This window comes from Cyprinodon variegatus, unplaced genomic scaffold (assembly GCF_000732505.1).
Source record: "Cyprinodon variegatus isolate N-32 unplaced genomic scaffold, C_variegatus-1.0 Scaffold228, whole genome shotgun sequence".
Lineage (NCBI taxonomy): Eukaryota > Metazoa > Chordata > Actinopteri > Cyprinodontiformes > Cyprinodontidae > Cyprinodon > Cyprinodon variegatus.
This window is the reverse complement of record NW_015150681.1, coordinates 98521-109527: the sequence shown is the minus strand read 5'-3', so window position 1 is coordinate 109527 and position 11007 is coordinate 98521. Positions and strand designations below refer to the sequence as shown.

The 11007-nt window shown below is 40.4% G+C and overlaps 1 protein-coding gene across 2 annotated transcripts in view; it reads right to left on the bottom strand.

Annotated features, from left to right (window-relative positions):
- ccm2l (cerebral cavernous malformation 2-like) overlaps nucleotides 1-10642 on the bottom strand; it is a 12907-nt gene extending 2265 nt beyond the window's left edge. For both annotated transcript variants that reach the window (XM_015381103.1, XM_015381104.1), the window contains exons 1-9: nucleotides 10436-10642; nucleotides 9478-9645; nucleotides 9309-9392; nucleotides 7655-7838; nucleotides 5679-6262; nucleotides 5398-5527; nucleotides 2431-2494; nucleotides 2139-2295; nucleotides 1809-1947 (exon numbers count right to left, since the gene is read on the bottom strand). In XM_015381103.1, the coding sequence (XP_015236589.1) occupies nucleotides 1809-1947; nucleotides 2139-2295; nucleotides 2431-2494; nucleotides 5398-5527; nucleotides 5679-6262; nucleotides 7655-7838; nucleotides 9309-9392; nucleotides 9478-9645; nucleotides 10436-10465 (1540 nt within the window). In that variant the 5' untranslated portion in view covers nucleotides 10466-10642. The remainder of the gene's footprint in view (nucleotides 1-1808; nucleotides 1948-2138; nucleotides 2296-2430; nucleotides 2495-5397; nucleotides 5528-5678; nucleotides 6263-7654; nucleotides 7839-9308; nucleotides 9393-9477; nucleotides 9646-10435) is intronic.
- Between the last annotated feature and the right edge of the window lie 365 nt (nucleotides 10643-11007).

Here is an 11007-nt window from a genome sequence, read left to right as displayed (position 1 = left end):
TGAAAAAACAGAATTTGCACTCAGTCATTTTTTCTAGTAGGAGAAAATCTCTCACTCTAGTAGTAGAGTAAGGTTAGTGTCGATTGACCCTGAACTGGCTCTGTTTTCTGTCGCTACTCAGCACATGTTGGTCCCAGTTTGGCCACCTTCATGAAAACCTTCTGGCTCTACAACTGTAGGCTTTGTGCCAATAATTGGCCAATAATTGTCTCAAATATTGCAATGCTGGTCTCTTTAACATTCTGATGGTTTCGGACAACAACCCTAATTCATGTGAATTTCAGAGATCTAGATTTTTACATCAACAAGATTATCCACAAAGCCTGACGCATCCCTCCTGACAGGACTGCAATTAGGACCAGACCAGAAGATCACATTAAAAGACTCTTCGGTGTCTTCAGTTTTCCATTTCAATCTGAAAAACTCACACGAAGAGAAAAGACAATTAGGAGAAACTTACTGATACAATTACTTTGTCTTTGGAGCTCAGACCTCGGCAGGAAACATAGAACTCAATTTTGATAGATATGCATGAACAAGAGCAAAGAAGAGGGCTGTTTCCCTCCCCAAACTGGTGGTGGAGTGGAGATAGATGAAATTGGTCAGTCTGTAGACTGCTGGTTAGCGAGACGGTAAGCTGAGCTTTATGGGGAGATCCAATGGATTGCATGAGCTGATACTAGAGCTTCACTCAGGGACCTGGAAAATGGAAGTCCAGCTTGATAACACAGGTTGAGAGAACCTGTCCATGATGAGCAAGCATGAAGCGACAGTGGAGAGGAAAAACTCCCTATTGGGAAAAAACCTCTGGCAGAACCAGGCTCAACATGGCTGTCTTCTGCCGGACCGGTTAAGATAAGACAGGGAACGCAGAAAGAGTCCAGGAGGAATTACACTCTGATGAAGCTTTAGCTACGATGGTGGAGGAGGGGATGGAGGTGGGTTGAAAGTCATCTGAATGAAGCCACACAGCGCATCCACCGCCTGCGCACAGGAGCAGACAGGTGCGTATCAGAGGCCTTTTAAGATGAACTTTGGATGCCGATAGGCTTTCGTGAAGGTGGGGTTCAACGTTGATTGGCTGTGTAGCAGGTGGATGTAGGAAAGCAATTATTTTCTTCAGTTGAACTTCCACTTAGGCTCCATATTTCAGGTCAGCTCATAGACCTGTGCAAACACTGATCACCTGTTTATTCTGTAGAAATGTGCAGGGCTTGTGGTTGAAGAGGAGCAGCATATAAGTTGGCTTTGCTTCAGGTCTTCAAATTTATCAAAGTGTTACTTATAGTCTCTAGAAATTTTACATTAAAAGTATAGTGGAGAAAGTTCCCTTTTTGGGTGGATAATCAAAATAAGTGGTCGTTCTAATTGTCAATCATTCTGGTGATATGTTTACATAAGGCCATCCTACATGTTTGTCCCAATTTTCACTTACCAGTGGTGACTCTGACATATTGGAAAAATTACAAATCTTTTGGAAAGTAAGCTTATATGAGCGATGCAAACAGCAGAAAACAGAGCGTTCACGAGGAGAAATGGGCTTTTGCATGCTTTTGCAAGCGTTTAACAGGCTTTCCATCTTGGGAGCACGGTTGTGTATATCCAAGTGGAGAGCGCGGGTATTTTCAAAAAATGTGTGAAAATCCTCCACTATACCTTTAATATGTACAAAACCTTCTCTCATGATATATTCCTTCTGTAGTTTTTCTACAGACAAAATGTGTCTTTACCTTTTACTCCCAACACACTACCAACATCAGGTTGTGCTATGCCACAGACCACTATCCTAGTCTGTATCTAATTCTCACCAAGCAGCAGGAATTTGCGGTCATCTCCATATAGTTGCAGCAACTCCGAGCAGAAGAGGTCGATGTTTGAACCCAGCCTGTATTCTCTTAGCAGGACTGCAAACTGCTGCAGCTCCAGAGGATTCAGTTTGTTCCTCAGCTGCACAAAGGCATACAGATAGAAAGTCAAAGGATTTAATTTGTATAGTTTCTTTTCATAAAAAACATTTTTTCTCTTTTAACTTTTATTTTGCGACATGATGACATATATTGCAGTCAAATCAGCTCCGTCTTGCAGAGACTGTGCTTTAATTTCTGCTCCTGAAGATGGCAAATGTTGTCCACACTCACTGTGATCATGTACTCCTGCATCAGCAGCAGGGCGGGGTTGCTGTCTGCTCCATCACTGGTTGATGCCAGGCTACGATGTGAGTCCTGCAGGGAGATGGATGAGTTCTCGCTGTATGTCTCACTGTAGTAGAGCTCAAAGGCCTCCTGGGAGCCATCGCTTACAAAGAGGGAAGGATGCATTCAGTCAGTGCCAGTGGCTTTGTTGGAAGACATTTCAGTTTGCAGCAATATAGAAAAAGCACTGTGGGTAATACACACCAGCATACAGAAAGTAGTATACATAGTTACTCACAAAGAACTACAGCAGCTAAACTCTGGATCATAACTGTAGGACATGTCAGTCAGGCAGCTGTCACCTGTATGGAGATACAATCAATAATGTTTTACTATCTACCATGTGCATGCTGCGTTTCTTTTATATTTGTTTCTTTGCGTTTTGGGTTGACTCAAAGAGTAGAACACTAATATAAATGGTGTGTGAATCCTATTATGGAAGACAATGCGAATGAGAAATTGACCCATCAGAGAACACACAGTGGGGTGGGGGCCTACTGTCAGCATCAGCATGGAACAGCCAATAGGATGTTAAATTTAATTTTTTATTTTTTTTATTTTTTGTGTGTATATTGTTTTCATAATATACACTACAGATTATTATTAGAGTTCTTTTTCCTGTGTCCTTCAAACTAAAAGTCCCTCAAAAAATAAAGACTGCAATTTTACTATGTTTGGATAAATAAATGTCAATTAAATACATTTTAAAGTCAATTAATAAATAAATAAATAACAAACATATACAGATATATATATATATATATAAATAAATATGTACACTCACCGGCCACTTTATTAGGTACACCTGTCCAACTGCTCGTTAACACTTAATTTCTAAGCAGCAACTCAGTGCATTTATGCATGTAGACATGGTCAAGACAATCTCCTGCAGTTCAAACCGAGCATCAGTATGAGGAAGAAAGTTGATTTGAGTGACTTTGAACGTGGCATGATTGTTGGTGCCAGAAGTGCTGGTCTGAGTATTTCAGAAACTGGGATTTTCACGCACAACCATCTCTAGGGTTTACAGATATTGGTCCGAAAAAGAAAAAACATCCAGTGAGCAGCAGTTCTGTGGGCGGAAATGCCTTGTTGATGCCAGAGGTCAGAGGAGAATGGCCAGACTGGTTCGAGCTGATAGAAGGGCAACAGTGACTCAAATAACCACCCGTTACAACCAAGGTGGGCACAAGAGCATCTCTGAACGCACAGTACGTCGAACTTTGAGGCAGATGGGCTACAGCAGCAGAAGACCACACCGGGTGCCACTCCTTTCAGCTAAGAACAGGAAACTGAGGCTACAATTTGCACAAGCTCATCGAAATTGGACAATAGAAGATTGGAAAACGTTGCCTGGTCTGATGAGTCTCGATTTCTGCTGCGACATTCGGATGGTAGGATCAGAATTTGGCGTCTACAACATGAAAGCATGGATCCATCCTGCCTTGTATCAACGGTTCAGTCTGGTAGTGGTGGTGTCATGGTGTGGGGAATATTTTCTTGGCACTCTTTGGGTCCCTTGGTACCAATTGAGCATCGTTGCAACGCCACAGCCTACCTGAGTATTGTTGCTGACCATGTCCATCCCTTTATGACCACAATGTACCCAACTTCTGATGGCTACTTTCAGCAGGATAATGCGCCATGTCATAAAGCTGGAATCATCTCAGACTGGTTTCTTGAACATGACAATGAGTTCACTGTACTCAAATGGCCTCCACAGTCACCAGATCTCAATCTAATAGAGCATCTTTGGGATGTGGTGGAACGGGAGATTCGCATCATGGATGTGCAGCCGACAAATCTGCGGCAACTGTGTGATGCCATCATGTCAATATGGACCAAACTCCCTGAGGAATGCTCCCAGCACCTTGTTGAATCTATGCCACGAAGAATTGAGGCAGTTCTGAAGGCAAAAGGGGGTCCAACCCGTTACTAGCATGGGGTACCTAATAAAGTGGCAGGTGAGTGTATATGTTATATGTTGTAATGCATAAATGCATTAATTGAACTGTGATACCTGTGCCAATAGATGGTTGATTTAATGAGTATGTTCCGCATTAATCAGCTGCTGAGCCCGCTATCAGATGCAATCTCCTTTCTGCTCTGAAGCAGCAGGATGCTGCCTGTCAGTCTCCATTGTGGCTTAAGGATAGCACAGTAAATGACATCCCTTCCAGTGAGGCTGAGCCCCTTAGGGGGTCTATGGAGTGGGTCGTGAAGCTGGGGTTAGATTCTGATTGGCAGAATGTTACTTTAGGATTTATTTTGACAGTGACCAGACAGGGAAGAGATATTCCTCATGAGACTCAGACAAGAGAAGAAACACAATCATTTAGTAAGCACAGTCGTCTTGTGCTGAACTCTTGCCATGGTTTCTGGAGTTCATCATTTCAGAGAGCTTCATAACAGTTATTTTTATTCCATTGTAGTAATATGTTTAAATATCTGATTGCATTTGATATTGATAACAGCTTTGATTTATTTACTTATTCCTAAAGGAAATGGCTCACCATAAATCAGTCCTGAAGTGATGCTCCTTTCACGAAATCTTCCAAAATTATACACTTCTGTTTCCTCCAAATACTGGTTTTTAACTGCTTCACCTCACACGCTGTGCCTCTATTCATTCACACACACCCCTAAAAGCTGATCATTGTCTCCTCTCAGTGGTCTATTATGCAACCCTAGTTTGCAGTTTTTCTTAGCTTGCAGCTGTTTTTGCTGCTTGCAGCATTTACCATAGACATGTGTTTTGTATGTTAGGATAATATTTGTTTTTTAAGTGGGTTTCGTGTTTGCAGGGCTGCTGAATTTTTTCTGTTTGCAGTATTTTTTTTTAATTCTTTGTATATTTTTGGGGTTAGTGTGTTTTCAAATTTTTTAGGTTGCCTGTCTCATTTCTGTGATTCTAGGACCTTTGAATTAGCTGGAAATCATTTATTTGCATGCCGTTTGAACCACAAGGCCACCATAGAAAGGCCTTGTTAGCCTTTACATATCCCTTCTCAAAGTAAACTGTTGATATTTTCTCTCCTTAGTTCATGTGCACAAGACGAAGAAAGGCTATAGCCTAAATCTGAAAAACAAAAAACAACCCCTAAACTTGTTCAGTGTTTTCTAATCATGGGACCTTATGTTTTTTTATGGCTATATTAATGGATTGATTTATTTTTGTACATATTGTAGGAAAAACAAGTCTCACTCCTTTCAAGCCAAAATCGGTCTGGCATGGTGTGGTGAAATCCGGCCCTGTCAACACATTCAATGGTCTGGTGTCCGTAAATGACCTGGAACATCTGGCAAATGAGGGAACAGTACTCCTCTGCAGCATCCTGCAATCATAACACAAAGGTTATACCTAAGGATAACTATTTAAAACAAATAAAAATTTCTCTCTCTATGTGGCATAGTCAGCTTTTTTTTATCTGACTGCTATGGTAACCCTAGAGATGAATAAATGACAAATAAACAAACAACCCTCACCCTGTTCTCAACAGCCAGGATGACCAGGTTACAGTAGGCATCAGGAGAGGGTGTAGGTTCCAGTGGGTTGTAGTTCCTCCTTTCCCAACTGCCATAGCTTTTACCTCTTTCCCAGCTCCCAGTGCAGGCTTGACGCCGCTCCCAGCTCCCTCCACCACCCCCTCCTCTTCTCTCCCAGCTCCCTGCTCCTCCACCACCTCCATGCCTCTTCTCCCAGCTGCCTCCCCCACCTCCAACCCCCCAGTTCCCACTCATAGGTCTTGCTCTGCGGTTCTCCCAGCTCCCACCTGTTTTCCTTGTTTGCTGTCTCCTCTCCCAACTCCCCCCCGCTCTCCTCCTCTCTAAACTCCCCCCTCCTGCCCTATCTCCCCCACCTCTCTCCACATTTTGGTTTTTGTCATGGTTACTTCTGGAGAGAGATGGTCTCCAGTCAACCCCACAGATTGTATGTCTGCGCTCCATTGTGCCCCCTGCTGGTCGGGACTCTGCATTGCAGCCCATGGTTTGTCGCCTCCCATCGATGCCTTGTGTTTTCTTTCTGTCCAGACTGTCATCATCAGCAACCACAGAATCCACATTTAGTCCTGCAGAAAGCAGAGTTGAACACACAATCACTTGATTACAAGAGTCTATGATGTCAGGTAGTATTAGAGCTTTCTTCCTGTTGGATAAATGCAGAGGCGTAGCCAGAAAATTTTTATAAGGGTGGCCAGGCAATAACTAACGTACACTGAGGGGTGGCCAAAAGTGGATAGGCACCAGAATCTCACGGTCAATCTACACTGTTCCTACAGGAAAATGCACCAGCAGAACATCCATATTTTCTAAATAAAGACAAACTATACTTTCCCACAGCCTTTCATAGCAAATAACGGCATATATTTAAACATCCATGCTTTCTAAATAAAAGGTATAGTGGATAAAATTCTTTCAGGCTTGAGTTCTGGGGCGAAAATCTTTTCCATTGCCATTACTTACCTACTTTTATCGATAATCATTCTGCATAAAATTTATATTTACAAGTGCTAATATCTACATAAATTGATAATTTTATTAAAATAGTTATTTATCCATGATTTTACTGAAGACTCCTAGATGACTTGCAGAGACACATCTCTTTACCCCATATGACACAAAATCTAGTTTTGAAAAGAGCATGAATTCTGTACTTAATGTTAGTACATTGATGTGCATAAAGAACCACAGTGTCTGTGTTGTGAAGTCATTGTTAATATATGAGAATGAAAATGTTTTGAATATTTCAAATGAGAGTATTACTGCTGCCATCATCTGTATTAAGGGGAAAAAATGGTAGGGGTGGCTACAGGGGTGGCCAATGATTGGCTAAGGGTGGCCATGGCCACCCAGCTAGCTTTTTTATTTCAATTGTGCTGTTTTTGTTGAGAGATTATTCTTGTAAAAAATATTTTTAAATCTATACCATGGCCAGCTTGTTCCATAGCTCTACCACAACAGAAAATTAAAATGTTCCAATCACTAAAAGGCCAGGCTACCTGAGGTTCTACCAGTTGGTTGTGCAGAGTCATTTAGAAAGGAACGTATGCCTTCCTTTGTTGAATTTCATCAACTTTCAACTTCATCTATTTATTAAAGTCTAACTCACCCCAAAATCAACGTTTTGGAGACAAATAGTAAAAATTAGGTATACTGCATGAAATTTTAACTTTATCTATTTATTAAAGTCTAACTTACCCCAAAATCAACGTGTTGGAGACAAATAGTAAAAACTAGGTATACTGGATGAAATTTTATTGTTAAATTAAGGTTGCATCCAGTGTCAGCATTGCTGATACTGCATTTTACTTGATGAAAGTGTTGATCTGAAAGTCAAATCTAACCAAATTATAAAAAAAAAAATGCATGAACACACTAGATCTGTGGTCTGTGTGATTTAAGCCTGTATGGTTTATTCTTACCTATGCAGTAGTTAGGTTTGCCTATTCCTTGGACCGTACCTGTCTTGAGGATCAGAAGGTGTAGTGCGTCATCTCGCAGGTAGGAGGCAGCAGCGATCTCATGTGTTGGGATCCTCATTAGCAGCTTCTCGTTGTTTCTCCATGTCAGCAGCAGACAGCGAGCAGAGAGACTTAGAATACAGTCCTGATCAATGCTTGTCTTCAGTGGCAGCACCTTCAGCTGCTACTGACAAACAAAAGTTAAAGATTAAGGCTCCATTCATGTTAGGATACCTGCATTACGTTAGAAATCACCTAGAAAATAGGTCTTCATGAGGACTTCTTGAAAGCCTAAAGAAAGTATTGTGTTCCCTTTCACATTAGATGGATGTGCAAGGTGGTTTTGAGCATATTGAAAGTTTCTAATTTGAGTTCAGATGTTTTATTGTGATAGAAGTACATCAGGGAGATTTTCACCATCATGATTTGATCCTAAGTACATTGAAGACTGGCTACACTGGCCTTATGCAAACGCTATAACCTCATCACAACAGAGGCTGTTGGGGTTTATAAGTAATTTATTGTAATGGTTCTTTGTACATTGCCTCTCGCTGCTCCTCTGGCTGCAACCAAAGCACCTCATTAGGACACTGCAATCCACCATCCATGATCTTTACTCCAAAAAATTCGGAAATAACATCAGACTCATTGCACAGATCAATATGTGTTTCTTCAAGCTCGGTGCCAGCGCATACACCTTCATATTGACTGTGGGCTTAACTTTGCTCGTTGCCTGAAGACAATTATTTTTTTTCTTTTTATTTTGTAGGCTGCTTCTAAGAAGTCTCATCATACTTTGCAATGTTGAATAGGGTTCATTATATAATTTTGCAGGATTGGAAGCAAGTCTTGTAGAATTAACTTAATAACTTTCATGTATCAGCTTAAAGTGAAAAACATAACGTTTAGATGATTCCTTTTGACTGCATTCGCCAATGTATCCACAAAGGACCCTGTACCTTTTCGGAACGCTTGCTCTTCAGAATGCTACTCTCCTGCTTTCCCTCCTATAGCTGATTACAATTCTTTTCTCATCAGCGAGGATGAAAGTTATGGTGGTCGTGCCGAAACCTCTCAGACCTATACAGAATGGAACCTTCTGCTGCAGGTATGATCAGCTTTTAACTTTTGTGGTATAATAGCGACAGAGAAAAAACTGTTTTACCTGTGAGTACTGAGAAAGAAGTGGCATCACGAGTGCCTTGAAAAAATGTGAAAACATGCTTTTCAAAATTTTCCCTGCAACTCACGGAAACTTTGAAGCCTTAATCTGCAGTAAAATATGCCCAACCTAAGTTAATATAAAAACTACTTTCTTAAAGCAATGAACCTTAAGGGAGAAGGCCTATTTGCATATCTGGCAAAGCAGAAAGTCGACTGAATCACAGAAGCCGGATATTTACATTTCTGGAGCTTATTGTAAACGCTGAAAAGACATTTACACAATTACATAGTTCTGATTGGATTCCATGTTTACTTGCAAACTTCAATAAATAAAATCATATTAATTTATATGTGGTAGCCATGTTTTTATTTAAACATTTTAGTTATTAAAATACATTTGATATCACTGGTTAGCCTGGTTTGGGTTGATTTTAACAGAAAATATGAATAAAAACCCTTGTTTGATTATAGATGAGGTATATCTACCAACCCTGGCTGTGTCCAGCAGCTGTAGAAGTTCATCTCTGCTTGATGGATTCAGTGAAACTGACACCCAGGTTAGATGACCGAGGAACTATGGCAAAAGGTTAAACATTGAGTAATTAGACAAGGTTCTGTTATGGTATTACTCTTGTTTCTGTTTTTTTGACAGTTTCTACCTTTACTTCCTTCTCCACATAATCAAAGATGAGTCTCTCGGGGTGGATGAGGTAATCCGGTGGGTAGAGGGGGACGGTGTGGAGAGGCCGGCGGTAAACACTCCCTCGATCAACAGGTCTACGACCAGATTTGGACCAAACCAACCGCTTTATGGGTGAAACAAAAGCCTGGAAGAATCACAGAGAACCCCTTGGATAGTCTGGCATAACATTTGGTCCTCTGTCAACAAGTCCTTACTCCAAGGAAAGGTGAAGACCTGATGAAATGAATTTAAATGCACAAATTGATGATGTCATTGACCTAAAACTGGATTACCAATCTGACAATATGAACTGAGTTTTAAACCTGATTCTTTTCAGCATGATTTTAACTCGACTGACTTTTTGCATGACTTTTGTGACTTTTGTTGTGATTTGGCATTAAGTAAATTAAATGAATTAAATTAAATTCACTTGCATTAAATAAAGCTGTCTACAGTTTAATCCAGAGAACACTAGAGACTGATGTGTCTAAATTCACCTAGTGGCAAATATTAACAGTATTTTAAACTGTGTGTTTGAGCTGTTTTAGGTGCCAAAGAAACAGGGACTATCTAAGCTTATCTGTGCGTGTCCAAAACACTGTAGATAAAATAAAGGTGCCCTGTTTTATTTAATTAATTTAAGAAGTGCAGCTTATTGGCATCAAAGTGGCTTCTGATGTAAAACAGAAAAGAATAAACACGGTAAGTCTCGGTCGAGACTTCAGTTAAGGGTGATTTAGACAATTCTAATGATCTTTATTGACTACAAGATTGTTTCTGTTACTTACTGAAAACTTTATGTTTTTTTTTAATGGAATTTCAGCAATAAACAGATTTACTGCTTTAAAACATAAATTTCTATTTGGATGTTAAAATAGCCTGAAGTCATCTGATCTTGATAAGACAAAAATGGCGAAGGAAATCAGTTTGTCTACCTTCCTGGGTTTCTTTGGTTCATAGTCCATTTCAGTAGGTCAGAAAGTCCTGATCCTGGTCCCAGTTTTCACTCTGCTGGTGTTTAGAGGTTGTAGATCCTCTCGCTCAGTTGTTCTGCTTGTTTCTGCCACTCTGTTCCTATAGGTTTATGTAGAGTTACATTCTAATCCTTTCTGTTTCTACACTGATTGTCTAAACTGCGGAGACCTCTCCTGGGGCAGAAACACACAAACAAGCCGGGCATGAGGAGAGAGCAGGAAACAGAGGAAGTTCGCTTCCTGTCCATGAGGAAACTCCACCAACAACTGATAGCATCCATTTTCTCTTCTCTGATAAAACACAAAAATTCTGCAGCTCAAAGTGGATCTTTTTATTTTATTAGTTATTTTTTGTTGTTACAGATGTCATACTGATAAATCTAACACACGTTATCATGCATAGCCTAAGCTATTTTCAATGCCAATGCCTTGATTAGCTTTTAGTTACATACAAATCCTTCATGCAAGCTTTGACCTGAAGAGAACTACAGCAAAAAAGACCAACAAACCCAATGAGGATGAAGCTCTCCAGA